The sequence below is a fragment of the Notolepis coatsorum genome (assembly GCF_963971535.1).
Source record: "Notolepis coatsorum genome assembly, chromosome: 15".
In the NCBI taxonomy this organism is placed as follows: Eukaryota; Metazoa; Chordata; class Actinopteri; order Aulopiformes; family Paralepididae; genus Notolepis; species Notolepis coatsorum.
Genome location: NC_140179.1, coordinates 91,563,037 through 91,578,364, shown reverse-complemented (window position 1 = coordinate 91,578,364; position 15,328 = coordinate 91,563,037). Strand labels below are relative to the sequence as shown.

The 15,328-nt window shown below is 47.2% G+C and overlaps 1 protein-coding gene across 1 annotated transcript in view; it reads left to right on the top strand.

Moving 5' to 3' along the window:
• The window catches only part of LOC311242138 (eukaryotic translation initiation factor 3 subunit A-like), a gene marked incomplete at both ends in the record, with an annotated part of 152,137 nt that overhangs the window by 90,003 nt on the left and 46,806 nt on the right, over positions 1–15,328 (top strand). The window contains 1 exon segment of the mRNA XM_084331092.1: positions 11,555–11,718. Within this exon segment, the coding sequence (XP_084187218.1) occupies positions 11,555–11,718 (164 nt within the window).

Below are 15,328 nucleotides of genomic sequence, written 5' to 3'. Positions count from 1 at the left end.
AGTAGAATGGAGACTATTATGGGATGTTCAGTAGGCTAGAATGGATATTCAATGCATATTGTACAAGGAATATACAAGGGATATCAGGGAATATTAGAGAATATACAAATACAATTAAATATATATATATAATAAATATATATATTCGGTTTAATCTGGCCCTTCACAACAGCCACCCCCTGAATAGGTCCCAGACCTAATCAGTTAAACAGAGACAGATTAATCGCGTTGTCTATTTACACATAAGGGTTTGCTGTAGGGGTCAGTCAACTTCACAAAGTCATAGGGTTGTAGGGTCATGGTCATCATCGATTGTGTCTGGGAGTCGAGGCAGTTCTATGAGCCTCGCCACGGGACGGGTGTAAGTGCGACCCTGGACGAGCACTTCAGCTGCTCGGACCTTGCCGTCGGCACCGGTGATCACTTTGCTTACGCGGCCGGCCGGCCACATAGCTCTGGGCAGTGATTGATCAATAATCATGACGACTGTTCCTTCTGTCAAATTGTCTCTCTCCTTTACCCACTTCTGGCGGGTCTGTAGAGACGGTAGGTAGTGCAGTAGGAAACTGTTCCAAAACTTGTCGGCTAATACTTGGCTGTACCTCCACATTCGTCGGCCGTTCGCTTCTTCAGGCCGGTACATTGTCTGGGGTAATGCAGGATCTAGCCGCCCCATCAGGAGTGTGTTGGGGTCTGCGGAGATAACAGTGCTCAATCCACAGAACACAGGCTTCTTATTCTCAGCCTCCTCCTGACTGGCTTCCCTCGGGATAGGCATGGGCCACTGTCCTTCCGGGAGTCTTAGGAATGCGGGGCCGTCACTGTAAGCATTGTGACGGGTGAGGTCATCCAGGGGCATCCCCCGGGTGATGACGTCAGCTGGGTTCTGTTTTGTATCAACGTAGCGCCACTCTGTTTCTCCGGTTAACTCTTCGGTTAGGTCTTGAATCTCGGTGACTCTGACTCCCACGAAGACTTTGTACTTGCATGAGTCCGATTTGATCCAGGCGAGTACCGTCGTGGAATCTGACCACAGGATTGTTCTAGACACCGGTATGGTGAGCTCACGTTGGATGAGCGTGGCTAGGTGCGCTCCGGCTAGGGCTGCGCAGAGCTCTAGACGTGGGATAGATTGTTGCTTGCGTGGGGCTATTCTCGAGCGGGCGAGGACAAATGCTGTGTAGATCTCTCCCCCCTGGTCTTGGGCCCGCAAGTAGGCTACTGATCCGTATGCGACCTCTGAGGCGTCACTGAAGACGTGTAAGTCCATTTTACATGTCTCTGGCCTCACCGTGGGCGGGAAGTAGCTTCGGCGCATATTAACGCCTGGGAGTGAGTGGAGCTCCATCTCCCACTCTCTCCAGGTGGATGCAAGATGTGCGGGAATGGGGTCGTCCCAGCCCTGGTCCTTGTCCCACAATGCTCGTACAATCATTTTTGCCCTGGTGGTGTACGGTAGAATACATCCTAGCGGGTCATATTGTCGGGCGAGTGTTGTGTACACACTCCGTCTGGTGGTCGGCGCCGCCGCCGGCCTTCCCTGCTCCGTAGTCAGGGGCTTGTGTCTGTAGTGAAGCGAATCTGTTTTGAATCGCCACACCAATCCCAGGGTCATCTCCTGGGCTTCTCCCGGGATTGTAGCCATCCAGGTCTTGCTGCTGGCTGCCTTGTCCTCGGAGGAGAGGCTGCGCAGTACTTGCGGATCGCTGCTGGCCCACTGCCTGAGATCAAAGCCGCCTTTGATCAATGAGGCGCGGAGTTTAATCAGGAGAGCCTCGGCTTCTTCTTGGGTTGAAAGGCTTTGTAGACAGTTGTCTACGTAGAAGCTGTTCTTTACGCTGTGTCGGACCTCTTCGTCCGCTGCTGGGTCTTCTGCTACATGTTTCTGTAGTGCAAATGTAGCACAGCAGGGGCTGCACGTCGTTCCGAAGGGGAGGACTTCCCATTGGTAGATGGCTGGGTGCTCATCTCCTGGCTTCTCTCTCCATAGGAACCGTAACAGGGGCTTGTCCGCCTCTACTAATCTCACCTGCAGGAACATTCCTTTAATGTCCCCGCTGATGGCCACCTTTTCCTGGCGGAAGCGGAGTAGAACGCCGAGTAGGGAGGGGCCGAGTGTGGGACCGGGCAGTAACTCTTTATTCAGATTTTGGGATCCGATCTGGTAGCTGCAGTTAAATACTATGCGGTCTTTACCGTTGGGATGGACCTTGTGGTGGGGCACGTACCACGATTCAGTGGTCTGGTCAGCCTCTTTAATGTCCATCTTTGTGACGTGTCCCGCTGTGATGAGCTTCTCAATCTCAGCGCGGTATACACTCTCTTGGGCGGGGTTCTTGGCTAAGCGCCGCTCCGTGTTCAGCAGGTACCGTTCTGTGGCGTCTGTCTTGGCGTGGAAAGTAGGCATTCCTTCTCGCCGCAGGAGTGGCGTGGCGTATCTCAACACGCCGTTGACCGGGACTCTCTTGGTCCCTGTCTCGAGGAGGTGAATGGCGTAAATGTCATCTTTAGAGCGAATGTCTTTCTTTCCGTTCTTAAAGGGCATTTGCTCCAAGGTCCATAGCCGCTCTACGTGTTGCAGGAGTGCGGTTTCTCCCTCTGTGACTCGGGAGTGGAGACATCTAGTGGCTGTACTTCGGTTGAGAGATTTGGCGAGCGGGCCTTGGAGAGTCCATCCCAAACGGGTCTCGACTGCTGCAGGACAGCCTCGGGGTCCGGTATGAACCCGGTCTATCGGGACAATGAGGTCTGCATGGTCGGAGCCTATCAACAGGGTCGGCATAGCATTGTCTATGAGCGGGATCGGTAACTTGCGCAGATGTGCATATTTCTCCATCAGCTTGGCGACGGGGTATGTGTACCGCGACAGCCCTATTTCTTGGCTGGTGAAAGCGTCTGTAATCTGGTACCGTCGCTCAGGCTGGCCGCTTGCTGCGATAGAGAATGAGACATTCTCGCCCTTTATCGTCTTCAAATCTCGTCTTATTGTCCGAATTGTCATTTGGGTTTCGCTTCCCCGCAGCCCTAGCTGGGCCGCAGCGGAGGCGAGCAGCAGGGTCTTCTCTGACCCGTCATCGAGGACGGCGTAAGTGTCCAGGACTTTATTCTGGTAGCTTAGTGTCACACGCACTACTTTTAGGAGTACTCGGGCTCCACTGCTGCTGGCGGGATCGATGTACATGCCGCTCGCTTTGCGGCTGGATGGTGCAGGTGAAGGGCGCCGTCTGTTACTGTCGTGAAGTATGTCCAGATGGGCTCCATCACACTTGGTGCACCTTTTCTTTAAGCGGCATTCGGCTGCCATGTGTGAGCGCGCACAGCGAAAACAGCGCTTGTTGGACTTTATCCATTGACCTGCTTCCTCCGCGTTCAGCTTGGGGAAGGAGTCACATTGCGCTAGCCAGTGTTCTTTCTCACAGTAGGGGCACACTATCTTCCACTTCTCCGTTCTGGAGGGGGTACTGTGGCTCCTGCTGCTCGGTACTGACTCCGATTGGTGCATCACAGTCACCGATCTTCTTCCATCATTTAGTCGTCTGGTTCCTTCTCTGGAGCCAGGGGTGCTCCGTCCGAATGTATCTAGCCGTAGGCTGCTGACTTCTCTCGCCAGGAAGTCTGCTAGATCGACGAGGTTCGGTTCGGGGCCATTCGGGTCTCTGTGGTCCCTCTGCCGCCTAAAGCGCTCCTGACGAGCGGGCGGCAGCTTCTCCAGAATCCTTTCCACATTTGAGTTGGCGTAAAGTTCATGCCTCCCCTTCTCTCTTTGCGCTCCCAACATCCCTACCAGGGACTGCACTCTGATGGACAGGTCGTCCAGTGCTCGATTGTCTATTGCTGGGGGTAAGCGGTCGATGTGTCGGATCTCCTGGATCACGTAATCCCATATGCGCCCATACCTCTGGTCCAATGCTACCAGCGCTGCTGTGTATGGGGTGGTGGAAGTCGCGTAGGCGAGCGCTATATTATGTGCGCGGGGCACCTTTAAGTGCTTCAGTAGGATGGCGTATTTGTGGCGTTCATCCAATACATCCACCAACATGGTCTCCAGACACATGCGGAGTTCTGTATACTGGGCCCGGTTCTCTTGGGTGAAGTCGGGTACCATAGGCGTGCCAATGTATGACGCTGACTGTGGATACATCGGCGAGCGTTGGGGGAGAGGCCTCCTAGGCGAGTCTCCTCCCGCTCCTTGGTATGGGCTGGTACCGGCAGTGTACCATGGCCCGCTTGTCCAGGTGCTGTTCCTCGGTGCGGGTCGTGCGTCGTGCTCACCCGTGTATAGAGTCGGGGGTCTGTAGCGCAGCTCCGCGGGAGTATAGCCTGGGCTGTACCGGACCTCCTGGTCCGGTAGAGTACTGTGCTGTCTTCGGGCGTGGTTCTCCTCCTCTTCCTCTTCGTCTTCAGTTAGGTCATCCAGTGCTTGTAGTCTCTGGTTTAGCCTCTCCACAGGATATGCTGCTCCTTCCCGGTTGCTAGGTCTCGCTTGGACCGGTGGGGGGAGGTGGTCTGTGGGGGGTATAGACCTCGTCTGTTGGTCAAGTTCAGGGTTGTTTACTCGGCTAGGGGATGCCGCCCTGGAGGTGTGTCTAGACGAGTTCCTGGAGCCTCTGGCGGAGGGAGAGGGTGTTGTCCGTCTGATCAGCTGTTCTATTAGTTGCGACTGCTGTCTGTCGCGCGCTGCGTCCCGTTGAGCACCGGCTCGTTCTCGGGCCACATTCTCTTCCATCTGAATGCGTCTTATTTCTAGACGTATCTGCTCGTGTTCGCTTCGCTGCTGGATCTGCAGTCGGTCGCGTTCAGCAGCGGCGTTCAGGCTGATGAGGAAGGCCTGCTGTAGGGTCCTCTCTGCCTCGCTGGGAGAAGGCGGTTGTATAGGGGAGCCTTCCCTCGGGGTACTCCTTGCGGAGCCTTGGAGCTCTATCTCCATGGTGCTCTCCCCGTCTTCTTCCGTGCCGAGTTCTCTCTCGGTAGCGTTGTATTCCTCCCGGGACTCATCGGGACTACTTCTTCAGTACTGGCGGGGTGTGAAGTCATGTCTGGTTCCCACTGGTCCCCACCGTGAACTTGGTCAGTTACATTAGAGCCCGTAGGGGCCTCTATGGTCGGGGTAGTCTGGGCGTTGGGGTTAGACATACTTTTACTTTCTAGTTTTACCGCGTTTACTGTTAGTAGAAGACTAGGTTGTTGACTGACAGCGTAAGCCTCTAAGTACTGAGGGAGCCGTCGTTCACGCTGCGGGCGTTGGTTAGGAGGATCGTTTCGTGGAGTGTTCATCATAGGCCATTTCAATATTAATAACACTATATTAATATTACACTAATTACCCTCCGGCTCGAAGGACCAATTGTAACTGAGGGGTACAATTCCCTGACTGTATTACTAGATATGATACTTACTACCACTACCTTTGTACTTAATATTCGGCCACCCAGTACACGGCATAAATATATTATCATAAACACTCTCACGTAGATGAAACGGATCCAACACAAATGTACGAAGTCGAAGTATGCGTTTATTACTACACAGCAATGGTGTGTAGAGCAAGCACTTAATCACTTAATTACATTTATGAATTGAAATAGTATGCACTTTTATGGCAAAGAGTATTCGTCGGTATATCAATAGAGAATGTCCAATCTCTGATGGCGCAGGTGGTAAATATACGACCTGGAATAGTTAAGGAATAACAGCAATGATACTTTAATGATTATATACTGGATACACTAAGGGGGGGTTAATCCGGTCGCTTGTAAGCCGACAGGAGTAGGAGGGGGGGGGGGTAGAATCCGGCTGCCTCGTCCGGCCAAGGGTATCCCAGGTGAACCCACTGTAGTGCCGTTCAATGCGCCGGCGATCCTTGGACCACAGATGAAAGCAGGTGGACTCTTTGTGGGCCGGCTCTCTCCGGTCCACGGGGGAGAGACGTGAAGCGACCTCGTCTTGCAGAGCGTCTCCTCACCTTGCGTCCTCTCCAGGGGGGGGGGTTCCAACACACGGCAGTGTCGGGGGTCTTTATCCATGGAATAATCAAAGTATACAAAGCATAATCCGTGCCTGGGAAGGCGGGCTGTCGTCGGTAGAATAATCCGGTATACAGGTCCACTCGCTCGTCGGCTCTGGGGCTCCTCGGGTGCAGCTTCACATGGGGTCAACCACCCTGGGTAAGCAGCCAGTTCTCTGCCCGAAACGATGGGGTACTGACTACGGTAGTATTCTCACCGCACGAAGCACTATATATTAACAGACTATTATTAGCTTAATAGACTACGTCCAACTCGACGATATAGTGCCAAATATGACTATTCAAATATTAATATACACGATGTCTCAATACCGATGGTAGGCGAACTTGGCCTTACTCCCACACGTGGCGTCGCGGGGAGGCTTTACGTCTGTGACTCTATTGGAGGGTAAGAAACTGGACTGAAAAGGAAGTCCTACTTTAGTAGCGCAGTATATATACGCACTATGAACAAATAGTCCCTATAGTGGTGCGGTAGTCAGATTCCTACGCGGAACTAGGACTTGTTCGTACATGTGGAGCGGTACGTTTGAACTGGGTCTGAGGGGTATGGCAGCCTGGCACCAAGGTCTCGACCAATAGTAGAATGGAGACTATTATGGGATGTTCAGTAGGCTAGAATGGATATTCAATGCATATTGTACAAGGAATATACAAGGGATATCAGGGAATATTAGAGAATATACAAATACAATTAAATATATATATATAATAAATATATATATTCGGTTTAATCTGGCCCTTCACAACATTTCCCTTAAAAAAAAGAAAAGAAATGTCTTTAGATTTAAGAACTAAACTAAAGACTAAACTAGGGGTGCACCGATATATCGGTCGGGTATCGGTATCTGCTGATAAGTGCCTTGTTGACTGCTATCGGCCTATCGGCCGATAAGCTCAAATGTGCCGATAGCAGTCGCCGATAAATAACCATCAATTTGTGTAGCGTCAAAAGGCAAAAAAATAAAAAGTTCACTCGCGACCTACCTGCACAACGCCCGCCGTCCCCCACACACACACACAAGCTACTGCATCAGTTACTACTTATGATTAACAAGGCATTCGTTTTGTGGCATTAACGTTATATAGTTAGTGTTACACGGACAATAACATCAGCATATTATTATTACCCATAGCAGCAAGGCATTACTCCGAGTCCGTTCATAGCTCAGTTCCATTCCGTTGCAGCATGAGCTACCGGGAGGCAGAAGACTAACGTTACTGGTGAAAATGTGATTTACGTTGGAATACTCCTTTGCCAACTTGCTGTACTTTGCTTGCAGGTCTGCAGCCATTATTGCTGGATTATGAATAGCCCCAACTTTAGCCAACGTAACGTTATGGCTAAACCTTTAACATTAGTTAACGCTAGCTTTCGGTTAGCTGTTCAATGCTAATAACACAACCAAGCAAACCCATCAGAGCTCCCCATCAACACCGCTCTGTCGGGAGGATGGCATTTAAGAAAGTATCTGCTGTTAAAATGACACAAACATTCGTTTTGTGGCATTAACGTACTGGTGAGCAACACCGGCGCCCCCCAGGGAACTGTGCTGTCACCCTTCCTCTTCACCCTCTACACCTCAGACTTCTGCCGCAACTCCAGCGGGTGCCACCTGCAGAAGTTCTCAGACGACTCCTCCATCGTAAGCTACATCACCGACGATGATGAGGAGGAGTACAGAGCCCTGGTGGAGAGCTTCGTGGGGTGGAGCGACAGCAACCACCTCCAACTCAACACCAGTAAGACCAAGGAGCTGGTGGTGGACTTCCGGAGGGGCAAGAAGAGGCCCCCCCCGATTCCCATCTCCATCCGAGGGGTGGATGTGGAGATGGTGGACTCATACAAGTTCCTTGGGGTACACCTGAGCAATAAACTGGACTGGTCGGACAACACAGAGGCCCTCTACAGGAAGGGACAGAGCAGGCTGTTCTTCCTGAGGAGACTCAGGTCCTTCAATGTGTGCAACAAACTGCTGCAGTCTTTTTACCAGTCTGTTGTTGCCAGCATCCTCTTCTATGCTGTGGCATGCTGGGGAGGCTACATCAACTCAAGGGACACCAACAAGCTCAACAAGCTGGTGAGGAAGGCTAGCTCCGTGGTGGGAGTCGAGCTACCTAGACTTGAGGTGATGGTAGAGAGGGGGATGATAAGGAAGCTGGATGCCATCATGGAGAACCCCTACCACCCCCTCTACGACGAGCTAGTCAAGATGAGAAGCTCGTTCAGCCACAGACTCATTCCCCCCCGACATTCAACTAACCGCCTCGGACAGTCCTTCATACCAGGGGCCATCAGGCTCCACAACAATGGGCAGCGACTAGCAGCCTCCAGGCCCCACAACAGGGGGCAGCGACAGCGACTGCTACCAGACATTGACCTGGGACTTATAGGAACCCAAGGGGGACAACGTAGACTACCCTGGTACTTTGATTAATGTATACTCAGTAGATAGTAAATTATAACACTACCTCATGCATACTGCACCTTATGTGACACTGTGAATAATGTGAATATTCCTCAGCTAGTCAGATAGTAAATTATATTGACCATATTGCTCAATTGTTTACACTGCCTGTGTTGTCTTTTACTACCTGTATACTGTGTTGTTTTACTACCTGTACCCCTCCCCCCCTCCCCCCCATGCTGCTATGATGCCTGAATTTCCCCAAGGGGATCAATAAAGGAATATCTTATCTCTTATCTTATCTTATACCGTAATTCCTCTAATAGTAACCGGGTCTCAAATACAAGCCGGGTCTCTATTAATGGCCGGGTGCGCTCTTGAGCTAAGCAATTATAAGCCGGCCTCCTAATACAAGCCGGGTTACTAATATACTGAGCTGCATATTGAGCTAGTTACTTGATTTCACTTTGAAAACGTTGAAATGACCAGTGACCACCTGTAATTGCACTGTTTACTATTTCATACAGTACTTGGTTTCAATAAATGAACCCAGTACATTTTACTGGGTTCAAACTGACACAAAATGTTGATTTATTCATTATGATCCGTTTGAAAATTTGAAATATAGGCCTCCCTCTTATACAGACCTCCTCCTAATACAAGCCTGGTACCCGCTACAGTTGAAACAAATACAAGCCGGGGTTACTATTAGAGGAATTACGGTAGTTAGTTACACGTTCAATTACATCAGCATAGTATTTACCCGAAGATAGCAAGCAAGCCGTTCATAGCTCGGTTCCATTCCGTACCCAACTACCCATTCTGCAATCTGTTAATAAAGTTTTCAACCAGACAAATGTATAGAAAGGCTTTGTTTTATTATAACATTTGTTGCAGTAAAATCATTGTGTCTCGTTTGGCCATCCTGTGGAGCGCGCTGGTCGGCGGGCACTGCCGGGCAGCTAACGTATTAGCTTGTTGTGGTTCTGAGTTTGACTCGCATTCTCGCAAGCAGATCAATGGCGGCATGCCCCCGAAGTAGAAAATGAATAAACGCTTGCCGATTGGTGGTAAGAACAGCAGGAGGTGGGTGCTAGCGGTGTGGCGTAATTGGCCGAATCGACTGTCAATCAAAATGGTTCCATTGCATTGGTTGAAAGCTCTGGTTGAGAGAATAGTATCCCGCTGCAGGCCGCCAGAATGGTTCCATTGCATTGGTTGAAAGCTCTGGTTGAGAAAATAGTATCCCTCTGCAGGCCGCCAGACGATACTGGGAGATAGTGATACCATAAACATATTTCTTGATGTTTCCTTTTTTTGATGTCATTTATTTTTATTTATTTATTTATTTTTATTTGTATGTACATTTTCTTTTCCTCTTTTCAATTATTTATATTTGTGTACGAGCTATTCTAATGGAGGTACAAATGAATGTACATATTATTTCTGTATGAGAACAGTAAAAACAAAACCAAAGATGCTAAGAGAGAGAAAAGGGGAGGGGGGTATGTGGGTATATGTATAATCTTGTGGAGAAAAGGAATTAAGAATAACTGACTACAATGAAAACCTGAAATGTGTACTGTAAAACCTAATAAAAATATTGTACTAGAAGAAAAGGGAGGTTTAAAGGAAATAGAAGGATACAGGAGGAAGGAGGTTCAAGGAGGGTCCCTGGACCCATGACGCGCATATTTACCTGAGTCAGAATTTAATTTTTTTAGAGCAAGTATTATAATTTGATATGATGGTTTAAGGACGACATACACTAAGTATTAGTACCAAATATCTGGGAAACCAACTGATGTGGGATTAATAGCCAAGAATGATGGGGTATATATGTATGTAAAACAAAATGCAAGGTAAACTGAGTTTAAAACTTTTCTATATATCCCTGTTCAAGGAAGATATACATATCGTCATTGGATTTTGTACAGGCCAACGAATGTGCGATTACTATTCAAAGAATGACTTAGTCAATAATTGTATATATTCTTCTTTCTGCAAGAACGGTATTTTTGTATTTTTGTATTTTTTATTTTTTTTTAACTTTCTCTTTATGGTTTAGGCCTGTATAAGGGCGATGTACACTGTCTGTGTAACCACCTGAAAAGCCAAACGGTGGAAGATTGACAATCAAAGATGTTATTATTTGTATGTTTGTTTGTGAATATAAATGCAAATAAAAATTGAGTTAAAAAAAATAAAAATAAAAATGAATAAACGCTTGCCGATTGGTGGTAAGAACAGCAGGAGGTGGGTGCTAGCGGTGTGGCGTAATTGGCCGAATCGACTGTCAATCAAAATGGTTCCATTGCATTGGTTGAAAGCTCTGGTTGAGAGAATAGTATCCCGCTGCAGGCCGCCAGAATGGTTCCATTGCATTGGTTGAAAGCTCTGGTTGAGAAAATAGTATCCCTCTGCAGGCCGCCAGACGATACTGGGAGATAGTGATACCATAAACATATTTCTTGATGTTTCCTTTTTTTAAGTAAGTAAAGAGGCCTACAAATACAAACATACACATACAAATATACAGTAGTTTCATTAAAAAAAATTAAAATATTAAAAAAAATATTTAAAAAAATTACAAATACTTATTTTTTGCCACAAGTATCGGTATCGGTATCGGTATCGGCCGATTGTGTTAGTTGAACAATCGGTATCGGTGGCCAATTTTCATATCGGTGCACCCCTAGACTAAACCATAAAAACGATATTGCAAGTTATATCGCAATTATAATATCTGCTAAAAAGTAGGGATGTCCGATATTATCGGCCTACCGATATTATCGGCCGATATTATCAAGCAAGTAAGAACTAATTCTGATTTTATTTATTGTCAAAAGTATGCATAATGTTGTGTTAATTCCACAACAAGACATATGTAATGTTAATTACCTGAAATTATTCAGTTTTTTGGGGGGGGGGGGGAATCCCTGCATATATTGGTATCGCTTGATATCGGTTGATATCGGTATCGGAAATTAAGAGTTGGACAATATCGGTATATCGGTATCGGTAAAAAAGCCAATATCGAGCATCCCTACTAAAAAGGCAACACTATTGATATTTAGTCCACGGTTCAGACCTAATTGACACAGAGTTTGTTTCTCTCTAGTGTGCTCCTGAGTACTGTGAGTGGAGAGGACACCCAGGACCGTACGGACCGCCTGCTGCTCACTCCCTGGGTGAAGTTTCTGTGGGAGTCCTACCACCAGTGCCTGGACCTGCTGAGGAACAACTCCAAGGTGGAGCGCCTCTACCATGACGTCGCCCAGCAAGGTACACCTTCCTGCCAGTGTTTAGATTACAGCTGGTTTGTGTCTGCCTTTTCTGCCAGTGGCGTGTAAACTAGGGATGGACGTGAGTAATTGATTGCTCACCGTTTCACCTGAACTTTGAGGGTGCTTGATACTTTTTCTTTTATTATTATTATTATTTTTAATTTGGTTACCACCAAATACATCCACCTAAAGTGCCTGTTTGTGCCAATGAAACAGAAAACTCTTTGAAATCTCTCAGAAAACCCGCAAATTGTTACAGGAAGCTGGAAGCTGTGGAGCATGGATAGTACACGCGTTTCCGCCAAAAGTTTGTTAGCGTTAAAAAGATAACAACGGTTTATGTTTGCATTTCCAAATTGTGCCAACAACATGTCGCCAACTTTGCGTAGCTCTCAGACTATTGATACGGACATGTCTTTCCATGAGTGGAGAGACCTGCTGCAGGCAGGGTAATGTAATTATTACAAAATGTAACTGACTGTTTTGACTGACGATACGCTTTAAGCATCTGGTATATTGCTGTGCATTGTTATGTCTGCGGAGCGAGACATAATAAAGTCGGTAGCGTGAGTGTGTGAGACTGTGCAATATCTCATTGTTGCTGCTTCCATGCTTTTTAAGATGCTTTCTAAATGTTGTGAAGGGCCAGATTAAACTGAATATATATATTTATTGTTTGATATACTTTGTATATTATTTATATATATACACGGAATATCCCTTTACCTGCGTTCAGACCAGAGTAATATTCGCTCTCCTATTGGACAGCGCCCCCAGGCGCCAGCGCGCAAGCCCCCAACGGCAAGTTCAAAGACAACTGCAGGCATGTCAGAACATGCCCAGAGTCAGCGTAGTAATACGAGACAAGGACTGAGGTTGGGACTAGATATTCACTTAAGTATATATATTGGCGCAGGTGTAAACAGCAGTACCTTACCCACCTTCACCACGAGTCAACGTGCAGTGAAGTGAGCAACCTTGCGTCTAAATAGAGCATTGAGAACCGCGTGCGAATAGAATGTTAAAGTGTCAGAGTTTAATGAAGTAACGTTGAGTTCAGGGTTAGAAATTAACATTTTTTTTCAAGGGCTTTTTTTGCCCCCCTTAATTGATTTTCGGGGGCTTTTTTTTGTTTTTCGGGGGCACTGAATTTTTATGATAAACGGTAGGGGTGGGACGGTTCACAAAATGGACGGTTCGGTTCGTATCACGGTTTTGGGGTCACGGTTTTCAGTTCGGTTCGATATACGTACATTTTTATAAAAAAAAATGTAACACTCAAATCTAAACATGCTTCTCATTTATTAAAAAAATAAATAAAAAAGTTTACAGTGTTACAGTGTTTACAGCCTTAAATAATGTTTGGCACACAAAGACCGAACTGACTGAAAAATATAGGCTACATTTGTAGTATTAACTTAGTGCAAACAAACAATATGCTCAGCCAGCACTAGACTTTCCTTTCTTTAATATAAACACAAAAAAACAATGTCAACCATGTTTAAATTCCTTGATTGTCAGTTCTTAATGGAAAGATTCGTGTTCTGCTTGAAATTATTATGTATCTGTCTACATTTATTTAGATATTGAGTGCAACTGTGGTGGATTACGTAATTCGGTGAGTTGGAACTATCTATGGGTTGGCGCCGGGTCCCCACGGACATTTTAGTGTCACGCACCTTCAGATCGGGCAATGTTATTATCAGCTCCAGTAGCTCCGGTAACGTTAGGAGGTGATGGCATGCAGTGGGAAAGCGGCAATAGTCCCGGTTGGAGTTAGTAAAACACAGTTGTATGTTAGCCTTCTTGGATGTTGAATAAACGCCTATCATTGTCTTTAAACACCCCGCCTCTCAGACTCCCATTTCCTCCTCTGCTAGCTAGTAGCTACGGTAACATTTCGTTGACTGTATTACCTCGCGGGCTGATTCTATAGTTAAAACGTGCATTGTTTTGTACAAACTGCTAACGCTATGGCAAGATGTGTGTATGCCTATGTAATGTTAATGGCTATGTTTTTAAAGTCGTAATGAAGATTGATTTAGATTGTGCTTGCCATTTGTACACAAACTGACTAGCACCTGGCTCAGCTGCAGTGCTGCTGCAGCAGCCAGTGCTCACCTCCGCCAAATGAATTTTTTTTTATTTGCACGTCATCTGAACCGTACGATACACAGACGCGCCATTACCGGATAAATATAATTAGTAAACTGTCAGGGGCATTTTGTGCCCCCCTTAACTGATTTTCGAGGGCATTTTGTCCATTTTCAAGGGCATTATGCCCCAAGCCCCCGTTAATTTCGAACCCTGGTTGAGTTCGACTTAATCTAATGTGAAGTAAATAGTCGATCATTTATTGTATATCGTGCGGCCACAGTTCTTCCGTGTGTAGCATTACCCATCGGTTCGTCGTGTCTTTAGCTAGTGCACTTAACCAGGCTGTGTGGCCTAAATACGTCGCCCACACCCGAGGAGTCCTAGGCGGAGAACCGTTGGACATGTACACAGGAGAATCGGCGCCGGCGATTGCAGAACCATTCCTGGTTGGATTATATTGCTTTGGGACGTGACTACCGGAGAAGAGCATCGTTGATTTCCACTATCGTTTGGGATTCAACCTCGTGAGGATTACAACTCGGGCCTGCCTCGTGGACGGGGCTGGCTAGCTGTCATCAATGCTGTCGAGCATTTTGGATTACAACTATTGCTTTTGCTGCTGATCAAGGGAGTTTACAAGCACCGACTCCTGTACCTGGAGTCTCTTTATTCCCCATTGAATCAGACGGAGTACCCGAACATTCCTCTACCCTCCAGGCCTTACACCCCGGAGGGAACCCATTGTCTCCAGTTGGTACCAGTGTTGCCCTATATAATTGCTACTATACAACAGGTGGCGTCAGCTTAGACCCATCGTAGGATTCCTGCTATTCTTAGTGACTTATGCTCTTGACTGACTTTACGTATATTCTTCGCCATACAAGCGCGACCCTAATTCTCATTCTGTAACCTAACGTTGCCTAATAATAATAAATTACCCTCCAATAGTATTTCTGTGTCAATGCCGTGTTCTTGTGGGTGTTCACCATCTATATTTGATGTACTGTCTGGCCAGTAATTAAAGTACATAACTAGCAGTGGTTTAATCTATCACAATCTTTAATACAGTCAGGGTTTTGTAACCCCTCAGTTACAATTGGTCCTTCGAGCCGGAGGGTATCAGTGTAATATTTAATATAATATTAATATTAGACATGGCCAGCGGTGAACACTCCCCAAGCGGCTCCCCTAAGCTAGAACGCCCGCAGCGCAAACGTCAGCCACCTCCATATCTGGAGGAATTCGCTTTTGTTCTACCCCCTAACTTATCTAAACAGACGTTAAATACGGATAAAGCGGATAGTCAAAGCATGTCCAATCCTATCGACTTGGCGACCCTGCCAGTAGAGACCCCAGTGGGTTCAAACGAAACTGACTCAGCTCACGGGGGGACCAGGTGGGACATGACATGACTATACCTCCAGACAGCGTCACCGGGATAGACCCCGGAGCGCTCCAGGATAAAGAAAGCGCTCCAGGGATAGAACCCGACACACAACCAAGTGAAGAGA